The sequence below is a fragment of the Pelodiscus sinensis genome, chromosome 3, assembly GCF_049634645.1.
Source record: "Pelodiscus sinensis isolate JC-2024 chromosome 3, ASM4963464v1, whole genome shotgun sequence".
In the NCBI taxonomy this organism is placed as follows: domain Eukaryota; kingdom Metazoa; phylum Chordata; order Testudines; family Trionychidae; genus Pelodiscus; species Pelodiscus sinensis.
This window is the reverse complement of record NC_134713.1, coordinates 96,886,426-96,907,025: the sequence shown is the minus strand read 5'-3', so window position 1 is coordinate 96,907,025 and position 20,600 is coordinate 96,886,426. Positions and strand designations below refer to the sequence as shown.

The 20,600-nt window shown below is 42.2% G+C and overlaps 1 protein-coding gene across 6 annotated transcripts in view; it reads right to left on the bottom strand.

Annotated features, from left to right (window-relative positions):
• The window catches only part of PDE7B (phosphodiesterase 7B), a 264,944-nt gene extending 247,135 nt beyond the window's left edge, over positions 1-17,809 (bottom strand). The window contains exons 1-2 of one of the 6 annotated variants that reach the window (XM_075924234.1): positions 17,414-17,809; positions 13,240-13,596 (exon numbers count right to left, since the gene is read on the bottom strand). Coding sequence is in view for 1 of the 6 variants with exons in the window: in XM_075924239.1 (XP_075780354.1) it covers positions 17,414-17,434 (21 nt within the window). In the remaining 5 variants the exon portion in view is untranslated. The remainder of the gene's footprint in view (positions 1-13,239; positions 13,597-17,413) is intronic. The other 5 variants (XM_075924236.1, XM_075924241.1, XM_075924235.1 and 2 more) reach the window with 5 other exon arrangements.
• Between the last annotated feature and the right edge of the window lie 2,791 nt (positions 17,810-20,600).

The following is a 20,600-nucleotide window of genomic DNA, read 5'->3' as shown; positions in this document are numbered from 1 at the left end:
ATAGTTCCCTTTAAGTTCCTTTCATTATACATTTCTGCTTCCCATTGCACTGTCCCCTCTGTCTCTCACCAGAAGCCTGAAGTTGAATAGCTTCTGGCTCTTCTTTATGCATTTTTTCACCATCTTCTGAGGACAGCATGGTCCAATAGATTGAGACATGGTCTGAATCCCAATTCTGGCACTGATATCTTGGTGAAGCTACTTCCCCTTTTTGTACTTATTTCCCTATCTTTAAAGTGGGATTCATTACATTTGTAAAGTACTATGAGTGTGTCAAGTGAAAAATGCTGAGTCTTATTATGAAGCAATTTATTGTCTGACATATGTGTTTGGACATTAAAATAGGCCTTTAATGTTATAGTCTATTCTTACATTTCGTCTCTCCACGTGTTTCAGAATTTTCATTGTCAGTTTCTAGGGTAAATATTTTGTAAGTCAATTGATCACATTTTTGATCAATAACAGTGTCCATCATTCATCTCCTGTAGTACAGCTAATACTAGGTCAGGCTGGCAAAGAGCAATTGGCTTTTGCAGTGAGTCATGTATGCATGTGCTGTGTAGGACAGCTGCTGGGAAGTCTGAGGCTTAACTATGAAGTATACCAACTTATATTTTATTTAGGCATTCTAATTTGGAGGAGGAAGAAAAACAAACAAAAAAGGCAATAAACTAAAAATGGGCAGCTGTTAGAAAAGCCCAGCAGCTTTTCTGAATACAATCTGGCAGCCTGAAAAGGAGAAAAAAACATGGTTTTAAGGTGAGCCCAATAACCTGACAAGAAATAGATATGGTATTACTGGGCTTAAGCAGATGATTTTATGGTACATAACAAAGATACATGCAGAGTGGTTCCCACTTGATGTTTCTAACAGCCCTCTGAAGCAGAGCAGAAGACTGACAGAAGACTGCAGTGGGAAATAGCTACTAGATTTTGTTATTATATAAAATGTAATAATTTGTCTTTTTCTATTAAAGACCAACAAAAAGGCCATTTCTTTAAAAATCAATGCTTTGGGGTACCTCTGCTCTTTGTTGGCCAATTTTATAAATTTAAGCTCTGATTTTCAAAAAAATGGCGAGTAACACAAAACTTCAGTGCACGTTAGTGAGAGATGCTGGTACTCTGAAAAGTCAAGCCTAAATTGTTGCAGATTGAGCGCCAAAAACCGCAGAAACCCAAAATGAGTGGAGCCTTTTGAAAATGTTGATCTTAGTCCTTAAAAAAACCCCAAAACTTCAAAATATCACATGAAGAAAAATAAGAGGTGAAATAGTATAATTCAACACTGGAAGCCAGACATTTCTAGTTTTATACTCCTGTCACCAAAAAACAATTGTCATCAAGTTTGGTTTTTTCAGAATAAATTTTCTCCCTGTTGGCTGAGACCGTATCTGAATTTCAGACCAACTAGATATTTTACAGCCTTTTTAAATAGTCTTGTGGACACATTAGTCACTTTCTGATCTGAATTGTGTGATGTTGCAGTATGTTGTTAAGTAGGAGCTGTGTTCCTCATCACACATAGCTGCTTCTCTGAAAAGAATTGTATAGAAACACTGTATCTTGTACATTATCCACATTACTGTGGATAAAAAAAAATGATATTTTGGATTTTTTAAAAGTGTTTAAGGGTTTTAAAAGTTCACAATGGCTGTATTATGCAGGCCATTTTACACAAATTACGAATAAAAACATTATGCTACCCTATATTTTATTCATGGCATATATATTTTACAGAAAGACTGGAAAGAGATTTTTTTAATTCTAAACATCTTTTTTATATCCCTCCATCTTTAAAGCCAGACTCCCTTAGAACAATGAATTCTACCACCCAGGATTTAGAGAAAGAAATAACTCTTACATTTTAGAAAGTTTAAAAAGTTCTAAACATTTCCTATAGTTCCTTTATCATAATTATTAATGTCACAGTATTAAAGAGCCATGACTTCATATATCTGCCTGGCATAGAAATACATGCTGTGCCCTTTTTAAATGGCTGACTTTTTATCTGGATAAAACTCTGATTTCTAATCCAGATGTGCTCATGGGAAATTGAGAGGAATTTGTGAGGAAGAAGCAGAAAAAGGATGAAGAGTTCCACTGTAACAAACCACTTAAATACCCACTGAGTTGTTTACTCTGGAACCTAATAGAGACATTTTAAAATGGCATATTTATTAACAGTATCACTGCTGATGATTTTAGCAAAAACATCTAGTGAATGGGCTCATGCCACGTTCCCAAACTTTCACATAATTCCCCTGTTGTAAAAAACTCAAAGCCATCTCCTACTTAACTATCTATGGGTATGTCTACACTACCCTCCTATTTCGAAATAGGAGGGTAATGTAGGCATACCGCAATTGCAAATGAAGCCCGGGATTTGAATGAGGAGTAACGGAGGAAGCCTAGTTCGAACTACCTAGTTCGTGCCGCGTGTAGCCGCGCGGCACGGGGTTCGAACGAGCGGGGATTTAAAAATGGCGGCGCCCCGCTTATGCAAATGAAGCCCGGGAAATTCAAATCCCGGGCTTCATTTGCAATTGCGGTATGCCTACATTACCCCGCTAGTTCGAAATAGGAGGGTAGTGTAGACATACCCATAGATAGTTAAGTAGGAGATGGCTTTGAGTTTTTTACAACAGGGGAATTATGTGAAAGTTTGGGAACGTGGCATGAGCCCATTCACTAGATGTTTTTGCTAAAATCATCAGCAGAGATACTGTTAATAAATATGCCATTTTTAAATGTCTCTATTAGGTTCCAGAGTAAACAACTCAGTGGGTATTTAAGTGGTTTGTTACAGTGGAACTCTTCATCCTTTTTCTGCTTCTTCCTCACAAATTCCTCTCAATTTCCCATGAGCACATCTGGATTAGAAATCAGAGTTTTATCCAGATAAAAAGTCAGCCATTTAAAAAGGGCACAGCATGTATTTCTATGCCAGGCAGATATATGAAGTCATGGCTCTTTAATACTGTGACATTAATAATTATAATAGTTCGAACTAGCGGGGTAGTGTAGACATACCCAAAAATACTAGTTTCCTTCATCAGTGTCAACAATCCAGTTACTTATTGTCATTACAAAAATGTCATCACACTGAACATGGGCACAGCATAATATATATTTATTGTAATGTCAGAATAAACACAAGAGTTTGTGCTGATTTGTTACAGTTACGTTTGATTTACTAAGAACCTTCTTTTTTAAAATTTCAATGAAATGGTCATAGACCTTTAAGTCTGTTGCACCAGAATGATACAGAACTCCTGTCCAGTTTGCTACAGAGCCTTGATCATAATGGTGTTTTGAAATTAATTGCCACTTGGTTTGTTTGCAAACCAAACAAGAGCTGCATGGTTTGTTGAAAGGTATTAGATCTGCTTGTGTTGAACTTAATAAAGTGTAAAACAATTTAGGTAATGAAGAAAGTTGTTAACATCACGTTGTGAGTAATTTTCTGTCTACTGCTATGAGAAACAGCATTAGCTCCCATGCCAAAACCTATAAATCAGTGTGGTGAAAAGGTAATTTCTAGACAAGTGTTCTAGCCAGGAAAAAACATGTTGGGGGAAGGCAGAGGCAGAAAGGAGAAAATCACTTTTAAATACAATCCTTTAAAAAGATGTAAAGATTTCATTAGCTCAAACACTTCTGAAAGTTTCCCACAGAGCGTAAGGTGAAGAGTGTCAATTATTAAAGCACTATCATAAGATGACAATTAGGGCATGTCCACATTAGGAAATTATTTCAAAATTACCAAAATTGAAGTAACTCCTGAAATAACAAAATCGAAAAAGCGTGTCCCCAGTATGGCGGCGTATCTTAATTAGTCAGAATTATTTCAAAATAGTGCATCCATACTGATTGGAGCCTGCCTCAGACTTAGAGTCCCTCGAAGCATTCTGGGAAGGGTACCAAGAGGGTGGCCACTTCCTGTGGCTGCTTGGTCAGGCAAGCTGTGACGTGTGCTTTCAGGGGCTCCTTTCTACATCCACATCTCACACACCATTCCTCCACTGTCTCCCCCCTCACAGTGTGCTCTGGTTGCCCTTGCAGACACCACAGCACTGACAACATTGAAGCAGAGATACTGCAGAGCAGTGCTAGGCTCAAGGGCCTCATGCTGCACCTCTTGGTGCAGTTCATCCACACTGCTCACATGCTGCTCCAGCAAGACAAGGACCAGCCCGGACTGCCGGCCCTCATCACCCAGGTCCTGGTGCTTCTGCAAATGATGCTCAAATTCTGAACACCGTGGAACACCACTTCTGGTGGCGGTATGCCAGTACAGACTGGTGGGACTGCATCATCTTGCAACTATGGAATGACCAGCAGTGGCTGCAGAACTTCTGTATGCAGAAGGCCATCTTCCTGGAGCTCTGTGAGTGGCTCATCACTGCTCTCAGGTGACTGCTCACCCGGCTGAGGGCATGGTCACCTGCCTCCTCCTTTTCCTCCTCCTCATCCACAACCCTCTCTGATGGAGGCTGATGCCGGTGATGTCCTGGCCAGACTCAATGGCTGTGTCTACACTGGGCCACTTATTCCAGAAAATCAGCCGCTTTTCCGGAATAAGCTGCGAGCTGTCTACACTGGCCCTTGAATTTCCGGAAAAGCAACGACGCTGTACTGTACAAAATCAGCCGCTATTCCGGAAAAACTATTCTGCTCCCGCTCGGGCATAAGTCCTTATTCCGGAACACTGTTCCGGAAAAGGGCCAGTGTAGACAGCCCAGTAGTCTTTTCCGCAAAAAAGCCCCAATCGCGGAAATGACGATCGGGGCTCTTTTCCAGAAAAGCGCGTCTATATTGGCCACGGACGCTTTTCCGGAAAAGCATCCTGCCAATGTAGACACTCTTTTCCCGGAAATACTTATAACGAAAACTATTCTGTTTTAAGCATTTCCGGAAATTCATGCCAGTGTAGACACAGCCAATGATGTGTGTGTGGGGGGGGGAAGGTGACCAGCACACCTCCCATGATGGCATCAAGCTCTTCATAATAGCAGCATGTGTGTGATGCCACCCTGGAGTGTTTGCTCTGATCCCTGGCCTTATTGTAGGCCTGCTGAAGCTCTTTTATCTTCATCCAGATCTCGTTGAGAGGCCACGTGTGGCCTTTGTTGGCCAGGCTGGTGGCCATCCATCTGTAGATGTTGGCATTCTACTTTCTGGTGTGGAGATTCTGGAGATTGGTCTCCTCCCCTCAGACCTCGATGAAGTCCAGGATTCTGCACCAGTCCAGACTGGAGCTCTCCTGCATCCCTGCATGCTGCAGGAGTGCTGGCAGCCATGGAAGGTTCCAAGAGAGTGTTGTGATTTGCTATGGCTCTGTCGGTTCCTGCTGTATGCCAAGCTGGCCACACGCCACAGGCCCTGCTATTTTAAGCTCTGCAGAAACTTAAAGATGAGGTTCACAAAGAGTGACAAGAGTGGCCACAAATGCAGCTGGGAGAGCCCTCTGGAAGCCAATTATTTCGAATTAGCAGCACCGGATCATCCATACTAATGCTATTTCAAAATTATCATTTTGAAATAAGTGTTATTCCCTGAGAAAATCAGGAATACAAATTTCAAAATAACCAGCCCATTGATTTGAAACAACAGGTTTCATAGTATGGATGCTCCACTTGCTATTTCAAAATAAAGGGAGTTATTCCAGAATAACTCCCTAGTGTAAACCAGGGCTTAGAGAGAAGCGAGGTAGCAATTTGAGATTTTTTTTCACTGACTTCTCCGCTAGCTGTTTCTTACGTGTTATAAGTACAAGCAGGATGGGTGCTGCAGGACTATTTGTTGATTTTAAATTTGCACAAGCAGTTATTTTGGGCTAGTTTGTTTTTTTGGAAATTATTTTTCATCATTTATCACAAAACAATCATAATATTCACAGAAGATTGAAACTAAATTGATAATTTATGCACCACCAGGTTAGGACATTTGCTGCTTATTACTAATATTGCTATTATTATTAGGATAAATATTATCTTTAAAAGTATGTATTAGCTAACAAATGATAGTATATTTGAACCTCCCGTCCCCCCTCCCCCCCGGATAGACAAGATAAGTTGTAGTTTTAACACATTAACTGGTCAAGGTTAATTATGAGTTCCCCACTACGGATCACCTCCTCCACCTGAGATGCTAAAATTACACAATTTGCTCTGTATATGCAATGATTTTAAAATGGGCTTTCACGTTTTTCAAAAAGGAAAAGCTCCTCTCCCCACGTATATCCTGGTGTGGAAAAGTCTCTAAAGGTTTTGGGGGCCAAGGTGGGAGGAGAATGAGTTTACGTTTGGTTGGCGGTAAAGCCTTTTTTTAAATCAGTGGTTTCCCTCAGAGATGACAAAACTATAATCACTGCAAAGAAATCTGAACTCAGAAACAAGCTGGTACAAGCAAGCACAAGTCAAAATTTCTCAAAGGGAATATGTACGCTAAAATCCATTCTAGAACTAAGAGTTGTTAAAAATAAAACCTTCATCTGTATTTATAGTTTCATTTATTCTCAATCAAAGAAACAAAGCACTGTGAAATAAGAAGTGTTGGGAGCTCTGTGATCCTTGAAATCTGATGCTCTATTCTACACCAGAATGTATAGTAGCATATGGCACCAATGAAACCTACATAATCCACCAGTTCAGGGTCTCCAGAAGCAAAGATGTATACTGAATTTTCAGATTCTCAGATGAAACTTTCAAGGCCACATTTTCAAAATACTCAGCATCCACAACTGGGGCCAGATTTTCAAAAGAGTCCAGCTCCCCCTTTAGGCACTCAGAAGAAGAGGCCAGATGATCAAAAGCGTTCTGCATCCTGCAGTTTTCATGACCACAATGAAAGCTGTTCGGTTCTGAGTCCTTTTGAAAATCATCCTCTCACGCTACCCATACAGTTCATCCCTTTTGAAAGATTTGTCACCTATTCAGGTTCCATGCAGGGAGCTGTTAGGTGCTGCTGAGCTTTTTAAAATAATCTGGCCCCAAAAATTTAAATCAAAACAAACAAACAAAAAAAGACAGTTCTAAGCAACAGAATGAGTCAGATTCTATTGTGAATTGCATCAGTAAAAATCCAGAGTAATATGATGCAAAATCTTCAGTGGATTTACTCTAGATTTACACTAGTGTAAATGATAGCAAGATCTGTCCCATTGTCCTAACTTCACAGTTTATAGATTAGAATCAGACCGTTAAAGGGTTTATGCTGACAACTGTTAACCTGTGAAAATTTCAAAAATATACCTTCTTTAAAAGGACATAGATTAAGGCAAATACAATGTTCAGTAATTTACCATGTTTCTGTGTATGTGTTATATATTACATCTAAGAAAAATGTGAAAAGAATGTCCAGATTGCAAAGTTAATCAATCAAAAGTTAGTAAATGCCTAAACTATAGGCAGCAGTATAAGTTCTGACATTTATATATAGACTAAATTTGGAGCAATATAAATCAGCACACATTGTACTATATGTATAAACTATATATACTATGTTACACCTTTATGTGCAATCATCTGATGCACTGGATTTCCTGTACCTTCCCATTAAAGAAAGTTGATAAATTTTAATGTGGATTTCTGAGATAGAATGCTGTAGTCATATCCTATGAATAGTATTCTCCTTTAGGGTCCAGAGAATATTTTTGTCTAAACAAGGTGACCATTTCCCTTTCATCTATTAGCTTTTTAAAGCATAAAACAGCGACATTATTAGAGCTCTTAACATTATGGTAAAGAAAAGAAAAAAGAAAAGCTTCCTTTACCAAAAGTGCACACAATGGTTTTACAGAAGCTAGCTATATTATTGAAAATCACAGCATTACAGTAAATACCATATGAAATAATATAATTCTGGTGACAAACCCTTTCTTTGCAGGAGGAATGAAGGGAATCTTTAAAGAGTCGGGGAAGATATAGGAGAGTGTGTCAGATTCTGTGGGAGCATTGAGAAGCCAGATGGTACAGCGATACTGATGAAGTTGTTGACAATACTGTATGCAACTGGTACTGAAAAAGGTCAGTGAACTAGTTAGCCAGAGGGAGGAGTGGCTGCTCCTTTGTAAAATAGGATTGCCAACCCATCAGGATTGTCACAGAATCTCCAGAAATTAAAGATTAATCATTAAGATTCTGTCATCTTATGAAACCTCCAGAAATAAATCCAACCACAACTGGCAGCCCAATGACAGCCCTATTGTAAAGTTAATAAGCTAGATCCTCTACAGATGTAAATTGTCACAGTCCTATTAGCCTTGGTGGAACCTGTAACACGGAGGTCCACTGGTGGTTCATTATATGTCATTATATGTCAGCAGCTCATACAAGGTGTCATACAAGATATCATATGCACATTGATCACAAAAATCATTGCATGGTGGATATATGGGTTGTGTACAGAGAGTTGTGTGCTAGAACTGTGTTCCTTAAATGTATTTAGTGAGCAGAGTTTAAGCTATGCCTGTGCCAGACAAATGAATGGCTCCACCTGCTTGAACGTGTACATTAGGCAAGTTGTGACCAAAGACAAAGAAAAGCATATTTATGCATAACATAAAAAAGCCATCAGAAGCACATGAAGGGCAAGATAGCTACTTAATCTCCATAGGAGATGCAGAATGCACCCCAGGAAGACTGTCTGCCTGCCTCTTGTAACAGGGTCACGAACATTCAGGGAGGCAAGAAGAAACAGAAAGACATGTTAGTATCTATTAGAGGACTGAGGGCCACAGCTCTTAAAAAAATCATAAAACACTGGAGCCTTCAACCATGGGTGTTGAAGTCTCTAGAAACTGTTTAGGTGAGAAACCTGCTTTGGCAAAGGATGTAAAAGGCTGATTTGAAGTTTTACTATTAAAAGTATATTTTTACTTTTGTTTGTTTGATACCAAATATAAGGAAAAAAGAGAGAAAAAGTTGCACACAATCTCCCACGGGATTCTGCTCCTCCTTTAGCTTAGGACCCCCCCCCCCCCCAACATTCTTCCCCTGCCTCCCGTCCCCATCCCACATTACCTGATGAGATAGGAGCCGGGAGGGGTATAGCAGCTCTGCTCCTTTCCCACCCATCCACAGAGCTGCCATACTTGCTTACCAGGCTGAGGGGACAGGGTTGGGAGTTCTGATCCTTTCCCTGCTGGGAGGGGCAGCAAATGGGGAAAGGAGCAGAATTGCCAGCCCTCCCTCCCTTCCTCTCCCCCAGCGTTGTACAGAGACAGAGCTTTGTGGAAAAGCTGAGGGTGGGATTGGGAATTCAGCTCCTCTCCCTGCTGCGCCTCCCAGTGGGGAAAGAAGCAGAACTGCAAGCCCCATCCCCAAGTCCCATATAAAGACATGGCAGCTACACGCAGGGGCTCGGGATTTTATTCCTTTCCCTGCTTGGGGGAACAAAATGCTGCCAGATCCTCTGGCTACTGTAACACTCCCAGCCCCATACCTCCAGGTCCTAGCTGCGTACAGAGAGACACGGCAACTCAGTGGAAGGGTTGGGGATAGCTGGCAAACTTATTAATTTCTGTTAAGTACAGGTTGAATCTTTCTTGTCTGGAACTCTCTGGTCTGCCAGTATCTGTGGTCTGGCAGAACCACGGATGTGGTTGGACCAGAGAGACCCTGGATCAAAGAGCTCACAGCGGCTGGGAGCAGGGGCTGGCTTGGAGTCGGTGGAGCCTAGCCAGGGGCTGGGAGCAGAGCTAAAGCCCAGCTGGGGGGCCAGGAGCAGGAGCTGGTGTGGCAGCTGGGGGACCAGGAACAGAGCTGGTCCAGCAGGTGAGGACAGGGAGGCCAGCCAGGCCCAGCAGCAGAGCCCAGTGGCTGTGAGGGGAGCTTATCTGGGAGGTTGGCAACACCGGGAAGAAACTGGAGGCCGACAGTAGAAGGGCCAGAACTGACTATCCCTGATTCTGCAAATTCCCTCATTCAGGACTGCTCAGGTCCCAAGGGAGCCTGATCAAAGAGGCCCAACCGCTATGCAGAGGCCTGGACACTGCAGGGAGATAAGTATGGGGAAATTTCAGGCCTGGAGGGTATTGGTGTCACCCTGCAGTAAGTAACTGGACAGTGGAAGTCAGCATGCGAACATATTAGGGACAGAGAAAACAATGGTGATGAGACAGTCTAGTGTTATCTCCATTAAACTGTTACAGGAGTACATTTCTATGAGATACTCCAGGTGCTGGCCATTCAGCCAGAGGGAATCTGCCTTACACTCCCACCTTAGGAAGGCAATGGTTACCAGCAACATCTCCTCCCTGAAATCCAGAGGGTGGCAGTGGAGGTGGAATCACACACTCAGCCCTGGGCAATGGAGAGAAGTTGGGCAGTTATGTAAATGCTTAACAGATGCCCTGAGGGAGGCTGTTCCCTTAAAGTGTGTTTATGCTGTCATAAGAGGGAACATTGTGAAGACTTCAAGGGCTGGTTGTGACTCATTGAATTTTACCAGGGATTCTCTACTTAGTCTCCCCTAAAACAGTTAACAGATACCAAAGTGAGATTTAAATAATCGGTTATTAAGTTATTTTGGACATTGTATGTCCAGGAATATTTTTGTGACTAATATAAATCCACTGATTTAACAGACAATAGCACCATAGCTCTCTCTTTTTAAATAAAATGCAGGACAATGTAGCACTTTAAAGACTAACAAGATGGTTTATTAGATGATGAGCTTTCGTGGGCCAGACCCACTTCCTCAGATCAAAAATCCTTTTGATCTGAGGAAGTGGGTCTGGCCCACGAAAGCTCATCATCTAATAAACCATCTTGTTAGTCTTTAAAGTGCTACATTGTCCTGCATTTTGCTTCAACTACCCCAGACTAACACGGCTACATTTCTATCACTACTCTTTTTAAATACTGATTTCCTCTAATGCAAGAGCCTACTTAAAGGACACGAGAAAAATAATCTGCTAGTTTTTGCCAAAATAGGCAAAGTATGAAATAGGCAATTTTTCTGTATATTAAATGTGAATGTATTTATCTCTGTGCAAGCAACAGAGCCCCAGTGAGGATAGACCATCCACTCTGATTATCTGCCAGGCAACCTTGCTGTCTAATCTGAGTGGATGTCATTCTCCTGCAAGCCTATCTGTTCAGAATGCCATACTGCAGTAGTGCTAAGTGCACTCCTGTTTTGTACGTAAACAGACTAAGCTCTACATCCTCATCAATCCTTACTCAGGCAAAACTCCCACTGGGAGGAAGGACGGAATAAAACCTGGCTCAGAGCACTGACTTCTTTGACAAGTTTATTATAATCAGTTCAAGACAATGTAATAAAACATGACATGAAGAGATTATTCATATCCTGAGAAAACATTCTGTTCACAGGGGATTTCTCAACCCCAGTGTTTCAGGGCAGTGGCTCTCATGTTATATAGAACATGAAATAGCACGACCTAGATCATTTGATCGCTGATTTTGGAGGACTGTCACTGGTTTTTCTCGCTGCCATTTTGCAACATGAGCCTGACTTCAGTGGAATTCACTCCCTTATACCAGGTCTGTATTTGGCTCTGTGTGTTTACAATGTCAGAATATTAGCTATAAGTCATTCAGGATACAGAACAGCTGCTCCCTTGCAAGCCCTGAACTCTGAACCACAGCACTCTACCTGCTGAATCCTACAGTCAGATTCATGAAAGAGATGGACAAAATAAAGGCTTGGGGCGTTTAATACATTTTTATTTCAGCTTCTGGAATACAAGTAGTAGGACAAAATAAAACTGAACAATGTTCCAAACAATGTACAGCACCACACAAAAAAGGTACATCCTAAACAAAACAGTTTGAAGGAAGCTGGTCTTGTTTGGGATTCAGATAGAATCAACAATTCACAAACATCATATCATATATGAGGGTACTATATCAGGAGCCACGAGACCTCCTGAGTTTTATTTTTTAAACTTCTGTTGACACTGTAGAGGGAACCATAGACAAAATATTCCATGCCAAACTAATAAAAATGGCTTCCAGCTTTTGATGCCTCAGTTTTTGGTCGTCACCTTTAGATACTTAGATCCAAAATATCTCAAGCAAGGCACAGAAAAACAAACAAACAAACCCACAGAACAAGGCACTAAAAACTTTGAGGCCACTTTCAAAAATTTGGTCCTAAGTGTCTCATTACCCCCATGCAAAAAAAATGGGGGAGGGAGGAGGAGAGAAATGGTTACTCAACTTCATGAAATCTATGGATGACAAGCATTATCTGTTTACTATCATTAATATCACATCCTAACTAAATTACCAATTTACTTTTCTTTAAATCAACTGAATAAGATTTCCAAAGCTAAGAAGCAGTTTTATAGACTATTAAAGGGTTCTTAGGGTTGACTAGTCTGTACCATGTTGCTTGTTGTCATGATGATTCTACACCATAAATTATCAAATACAGTCATATTATTTGAGCTAAGTATTATTACGCTAACAGACATATTTTCAACAGCAACAGTGGTCCAAATTCAGCCCCTAAAGCAAATCCATCTAATTCCCTGAACATAAAGCTCAACATTTTCTCCCTCATAGGCAGGGAGGTGGACAGCTTCCATGAGCCCCTGGGCAGGGTGCGGAGGGCTGGCTCCCCGCTCCCAGAAGTGACAGGACCTCAGGCAGGAAGGGTGAGGCCAGGACAGACAGTCCACTGTGCCGCCCAGTGTACTATGCTTCCCCCCACAACCCTCAGAGGCACCCCGAGTGTGTGGACTCTGGCAGTGATTTAAAGGGCCCTGTCACTCCAGCTGCTGCTGAAATAACCATAGGTTCCCTTGAAATCACTGGGCCTCAGGGCAATTTCTCCCTTTGCTCCCCCAACCTCGTTAACAGGCCTGCTCATAGGAGTACAAACTGCCTAGGGAAGCCATGGAAGCTCCTTCACTGCAGGTTTCCAAAAAGAGGCTGGATAGCCCATCTGTCATGGATGGTTTAAACACAACCAATCCAGCAACTTGGCAAGGGGTTAGACTAGATGGCACTTCTGGTCCCTTCAGAAGAACACGGTTCTATGAGCCTTTGACACCAATCTGGAGAATGAAGCAATGTAGCATAGTTTGCAGAGTAAAACTCCTACACATACCCTATTTTGGAATCCACTCTTTGCTTAGACGAGAACTGCCACCACTCTGACAGGGTAAAATATTCCAAATCAAATTCTGTGCCACCTCTGAATTAAAAAGGGGGAAAGAAAAGCTTCAGCACTGGAAGGCTGAGCTTTGTTTCATATCATTACCTTTTATGCATCTGAAGTTTTCTGGCATGTCTTCTGGTGTTACAGGTAGGATTAGGGTTGCCAGCTGTCCAGTTTTCAATTGGAACACCCTCTCGAAAAGGGATCCTGGCAGCTCCAGTCAGCATTACTGATAGGGCTGTTAAAAGTCTGGCTGTCGTGGGGCTCACAGGCTCTGTGCAGCTCCTCGGCAGTGGCAACATTTCTCTCAGCTCCTGGCGGAGGGTCAGCCACAAGGGCTCTGTGTGTTGCCTCACCCAGCATCAAGTGCCACTGGCTCCGCAGCTCTGGGAACTGTGGCCACTGAGAGCTGTGGGCAGACAGTGTGTGGAACCACCTGGCCACACCTCCACCTAGGAGCTGAAGGACATATCGTCACTTGCAGGGAGCTGTCTGAGGGGAGTGTTGCCCCAAGTCTGCCCGCTGAAAACCTTCTCACACCCCAGCTCCCTGCCTCTGCCCCAAGCCCTCTCCCATACCCAAGTTCTCCCTCAGAGCCTACACCCTGCACTCCCTCTTGTATCTCAACTCCTGTCTCAGCTGAGAATCCTTTCCTGTACTCTGAACCCCTTAGTCCCAGTCTGGAGCCCCCTCCTGCATCCCAAGCCTCTCATTCCTCGCTCCCAGAGCCCTAACCCCAACCCACTCCCCCAGCCAGCTCCCCCTCCCGCATTCTGAATCCCACATTTCTGGTCCAACCCCAGAGCCTGCATCCCCTGCTCTCCTTCAACCCAAGCCTGGATCCTGCTCCCAAAGACCATATGCCCTCCTGCCCCAGCCTGGATCCCCCTCTCAAGTTCTCAGCCCACCCCAGAACCTGCACCCCCAGCTCCTCTAGGTCCTCACTCTCTCCTCACACCATCCTCTGCCTCAGTCCATTGAAAGTGAGCAAGTGAGGATGAGGGACAGCAAGCGATAGAGGAAGAGGGAATGGAGTGAACAGGGATGGAACCTCACAGAAGGAGCAGGGTAGGGGCGGAGAAGAGGGTGGCGCAAGGGTGCTTGGTTTTCTACAGTTAGGAAGTTGGCAATCCTAGGTAGGATTAATTTCAGCTCGGTGACTCTTCTGTTTTCTGGCAGAGAGTTGGCTGAAGTTAGCTAGCCTGACCATAATCTACTATGATGGAGCCTCTTGGCTTTGGGGTGATTCCTCCCCTGTCTGGAATTGGAAAGGGGAAAGAAAGATCTTATTAAATCACTCATTTTGTTCTAAAACATATTAAGGACCCCAACTCCCCCATTTCACACCATGGCAATCATCAGGAGGGCTGCAAAAACCTCCAAAGAAACAAGGGAAAAAAGAGGAACCAAAGATATGCAGTGTGCTGCTCAGAGGCCTGATTTACAAGAAGTATCTGCTCATCAACCCCAAGCAATTCAGCATCAAGCCCTCATTTTCCCCTGAGCACAACCATGCTCAAGATCTATTGGCCAGGTACACAGCTTGCTTACATGGCTACCTCCTGGATTGTATCAGCAGACCTCAGGTTTTGGCTCACTGACAGTAATAATGTGGTTAATATCTGGTGTATTTGTTCTACAGTTCTACATGCATAGGAAATTACAAGTCCAGAGAGAGTTTTCCAAGGCAGATTTGAAACTACTCAAATATCATGAAAGATCAGTTTTCAGATTGTTTATTCTTACAGTATTTTAAAATCATTAGTAGAAGAACCTAGGGGTGGGGAAAAGGCAACACACTGTTAAATGTTTCCATTATATTTCAGAATGCATGAAGATACTGGAAAGTCTGCTTCAACAATGTAGCCAAAGCTCTGATAAGGGCAAATGATGGTCTATGCTTCACAAGGGCAAAACATCTAAATTGTGGGGATATGGAGAGGAAGCAGGGGCTATCATGAAGCATATTTTATATGCCAGGCCTACAGGATTCAAAATGTTATATTGTAACACTTATCTTTGACACACGAAATCAAATTCAGTCCTGGTGTACTCAGCCCCAACTCAACTGAATTAACTGCAGTTACACTAGTGCTACATCTGGCTTCCGATTCAACAAACTTCATAATAATTAACAGCCTTCCCTGGAGCAACTTAAAATTTTTTAGTGCTCACTCCTTTCTTGGGACTCATTCACTGGGACATGATGCCTGCATATGACAGCAAGCTTTATGTGTTAGACAGAAGTTTACATTTGAGTCTTCATTTTGCTTTGCCTGTTATATTCAGAATGCTCAGAGGAAGCACTTTAACCAACTAGGCTTTGATTGGCAAGGTTCAGTGACAGACCATCATCTGTTTGAGTGAAATGCCCTTTACCCGCTTTGTCATTAACCCTACCATGTGTATAGTGCCTAAGAATACTGTGATAATTAACACTTCTTCATAAGCTAAAATTAAGATTAGAAAAATATTATAAAAATTAGCAAGTAATTTATCATATTCATAAAATGATTACAAACTGATGGGTTGCATATGGCTTCCTGGATACCCAGGTTTCTTCATGTAGTTTAGAAAGTTTGAGACTTTTCTATTTATTATAGAATTCTCACACACTCCCGTTCCACACACATGCTCATTCTGAACCACACATTTTAATTCCAAAATACACATTTTACATTTTGCTAGACTCCCTCCCCTCAATATTAGCCTAAAAAAATGCAGCTAGCTTCAGAAAGCCAATTTCATGTGAAAGTGTTCTTTGGGGTGGTAGAAGAGTTAACAGTTCATCTAGTAACACTTGACTTAATGGCTGGTTAAAGGAAAGAAGGATGCTTCAGCCTCTCAAAAGAGACGTGGCATTAAAGTTTATTAATGACAGCCTTCTTTGTTCCTGCAGCCATCAGTGAAGATACAGCAAAGGAAATGGAGGAGCTGCAGTTATGCATTTGCAATACACAAAGTCCTTGTTCTCCCACTAGGCACTGCAGAATAGCAATTGTCCATTCACAGCACATAGCACATCCTCTGCATTTCAGAGCTAATATTTTTGCAGACCTTAAGCTGGTGCATTTGAGACTAGTACAGTTAATTTTTTTTCTCAATCCTCTGACATGCACTGCATGTGCTACTAGTGCTCTGCTGATGTTTCTGGTTATATGTTCTGATTGTAAAAGATGCAATTTTTGTGAAATTAAGAAGATAGGCAAATTGTGGAGCTTTTGTATACACAATATCATCGTCAAAGTGTTTCCATATGATCTTTCATTCAACAACTTGAGAAAACTTGAAGGTGTTTACCAATAACTGACAAAGGAATATAGAATTTACTCTGCATTTTAATTTAATTAGCAACTGAAATTGGCTGTTTGGACAGGATTAAAAAAAAAAACACACACACACAAGAGCTCCTTGGTTAAGTGACTCCTCCTCTTGCATGCTAGACTCACACTCCTGAAAACAATGTTAGTTTTATGTTAGCTGTTGCTCTCATTTCCTGCAGCACATACTGTTCACTGTAATGCTGCAATAGTCATTCGAGTTTGATCACAGGCTGCCCAAAGATGAATTGAACCTATAAGTCATTAAATAGCCATCAGGTTGTGTTAGTTCAGTTCCTAATTAAATTTCCACTTCCCTAGCTAGCTGGCAACAGCTATCTGAAAACTGATGATGACAGAACACAAGCAATTTCTCCTGCCCCCATTTTTGCATATAAGTTAAAGCAGGAGCTTAGTTTCTATCCGAGACTTTTAAGTCCAAAGCAAGTAAAGCATCCTAAGCATGTAGTAATAAAATGGTATAGAACATGTACTCCCAAAGAATATATACTTCACTGCTCAATGTATTTGTTCTCAATCTTCCCCCCTGCTTCTAGTCTCAAGCCAATTCGAAAACACCCTCAAGGGACAGGACTGAGCCCTCCTTTTCTTTCCCCTCATCCACCTAAGTGAACCAACTGCAAGGTCTTTGCTCATGCCATTGAAATGTAGGACTGAGGTCAGCATAAGAAAAGCAATTTCACTTTCCTCATAAAATACAAGGACAGAACCGCACTTTAATTTTCTTTTACCCTCAAAGGGTTAAATGAACACAAGTTAAAACCTTCTGCTGACTTGAAGGAAAAGGGAGGAAATTCAAAAGCCGGTTGCTGTAGTAACAATCACTAATAAAAAAATCATTTTATCTAAATACAAGTATTAGATCCCTCCCCCACTTTGCTATTTGAATTTCTCCTTAAAAATCATGCTGCCTCTTGTAGATTTGTTGTACATACCTCAACCATTAAACAAGACATTTAACCATAGTGGCAGTTCTGTGACCTTTGAATGCCGTGAAATCTCTAAGCGGTGCAGCTTGTTCATGAAGACTTGTACGGCAGAATCCAGCAACTGCATCCAGGTTTGGGGATATAATTAAATAACAGCAGCAGTTAAAAAAGGGGGGGGGGAACCCAAACAAACCCAAGAAGCCAAAAGGATCAGGCAGCGACTCTTACTAGAGAGTGCACTTTTCTCCCAGGCAAGTGCTGGGATAGAGCTTGCTGCAGTCTGACTGACTGTGTTAGCAAGCAGAAGGCCGTGCACGGCTGGGAGGTGCTGTCAACTGCCACAAGCAAGGAAAAGCAGACCAATCGGCTTCAGCACTGTCAGCTCGCTGGAGTGCAGCCTTTTCTGTTTATGTTTCCTCATTTCAAGAGTGACGTCAAAGGGTTTAGTTTTTCCTCTGCATGTGCTATTAATTTTAAAGGACTACTATGGGAAGAATGTGGCAGTGATTTAGGCAGGCTACCCCACTTAAAAGTAACGAGAGCCATACTTTATCAGTTCTGGATCTCGCTTGGAAATTATTTGCAGTCAGATATACCAGAAAGATCCAAAATATCCAAGCAAATTGGGGAAAGAGCAATGTACATATGTATACACTTGAGTGCCCTTGAATGAACCTAAGGCATTTCATAGTGGAAGATGGTGCTTGTCAGAGTCTCAGATGGAGGACTGGGTCCAATTCTGCCCTCACACAGGATTAAATCAGGAATGGCTTCACTGATATCAGTGGCATTAGAACGGCATACAACTGGAGAGCGAGAGCAGAATCAGAATCATAAGGTATTGCTGCTCTTGGCAACTGTCTGCTCTACCAGTAAATTAGACCCACCCAGCTCTCTCATAGGAAGGCTGCTGTACACCAACACATTGATTCACAGCCATATTAAGCCACATACAACACTGCTTCAGAACACTCATTACATGGCATCTTATTTATTTCATACCAACAGCCAATACTATAAAGCAGAGGGCAGTGCTGAATCCCTACTCCTCCCTCACCAGACGATTCATCAAAACAAGAGTTGTGAAGCTCAAGCAGAAGGTGAGGGCTGATAATAGGCATTAAGATCAATTAGCAAAGGCAACAGAGCATTAGAAGCAGTGCCTATTTGCAACAATTCAGTCATTTTCATGTTTTTCTTTTTGTTTATTTTTTTCAAATAGGAAAGCTCACTTTTCTGTGCATGGTATAGCCATCTGAACCTACCCCCACTCTCCTTCCCAAGCAGATATGGGGTTGTTTTACATTAAGTTCTAAAGTATGTGCAATGCTTGTGCAAGCCACTGGACTCAGAGCCCAGTGGAGAATAAAATCAACCAATGATCCATAGAACAGGGGTATTAGTAGCACAAGCTTCTTCACAGCATCCCATTGATGGTCTTCAAGCTTGCTACTACTATTACAGTAGCACTCAGTGCTCCCCAGTCAAAACCAGGAGTCCCACAGCACTAAGCACTATACATTGTCATAGGTAGATGTGTGGTCCCCATCTTGCAGAAATAAGACAGTTCAACCTCTAAACAGTTTTTGTCCCTCTGCTAAAAAATGTTGGGTAGTCCCTTATGCTAGTGAAGATTTGAGAGTTTTTTGGGTCATCCAGACATTTCAAATAGAAGGGCCTGACATCCAACAACATGTTAGTTGGTTATAGTTCTTAACTCACTCAAGAAGTGGACTGAATTCAATGCAGTAATATAGAGGTAGAAAACTGTAGTCCAGTAATAGTCCTGTGAACCATCTAGCTCCTCTAGACTATAGATTGTTATGTTCTCATGCTGGTTTAAGTCAGGAGACCACTGAAGTCCATGTGGCATTAGAACCACAAGGCACATTTGCTTACATTGTTCACTGCAATTCAATATTTAAGGCTAACAAATTCCTTTAGTTTGAATGAATGATTGAAACAATATTCCTGTATGCATCTACTTTCCAACAAATATTGTTACATTAGAAGAGAGAAATATCACAGGAGCTGACCCAATCTATCAAGTGTGAAGTTGAGCACAGTGTGCTGGGTTTGTTTTTAATCAGGAGTTTCATAGGACATGTTACTCTTTCCTCTTGATTGCGTAATATTTTGAATTCTTTTCCAGGCTAGCTCCAGTTAGGTGACTGAGATCAAAACCCGTAATTGCTCTGGATAAGTGTTTCACCTTAAGCCCCCCTGGGGTTAAAACATTCATTCTTTTACGTTGCTAGTATTGCCAAGCCAATATATCGAGTGGCTCAGCTGGATTCTGCTTGGGCTCACGAATCTTCAATATAGTTGCTAGCTAAGTGCCAAATGCAGGGCAAATCTGACTGAGTTATCCATCTCTAACCCCCCTTGAAGACAATAACATTGAACTCAACAAATTTGATTTAGTCATTAATGAGTCACAACTATAGAACTCCACAATGCATTTTTAAAGACTCCTTTTTTCAGAGAGCATGGCACTTCAGCTACAATATACACTGCTTTGTGTCCAATGGAATATGCCATTCAAAAGGATTTGTATGGATTGTAAATATAAAAAAAAGTAAGTCAATTCAGGTTAATGCTTCTACAAAAACATATTAGCCAATAGTAATGTCCAGAACAGGGCAGGCCTGAGCCATTTTGGTGCCCTGGGCCCCAGGCACGCGGTGCCGCCCCCGGGGTACCTGGCCCCGCCTCCAGACGCATGGCACATGTGCGGGCCTGCCCCCGGGATGCGTGGGCGGATGCACGGCGCATGCGCTGCCCGGTTGGCCCAGCCACTGCCGATGGCGCTCAGCCCAGGGTGGGCTGCACCTGGACGTGCAGGGCCGTGAGTCGGGCACCCCCTGTAGCTTTGCGCCCTGGGCAGCTGCCCAGCTAGCCCACCCCTTCGACCGGCCCTGGTCCAGAAAAGACACAACATTTCAGAGCTTTAATATATTTCAATGATTGAGAAGGATTACAGAATTATCTAATGTGCCTTCATCTATGGAAAATTTCCCCACTGACGCCTAGATTCACAGTTACTGGAAATCCCCAACTCACAAACAGGTTGTGTTCTAAAAGTTTGTTTGTAAGTGGGTTGTTTGGCACTCGGAATGCATTTTCGCATAGAAACAATATCAAAAATGGTAGTTAGGTTCTCAGGCTAGCCCACAAAAGCCTATTTAACCCA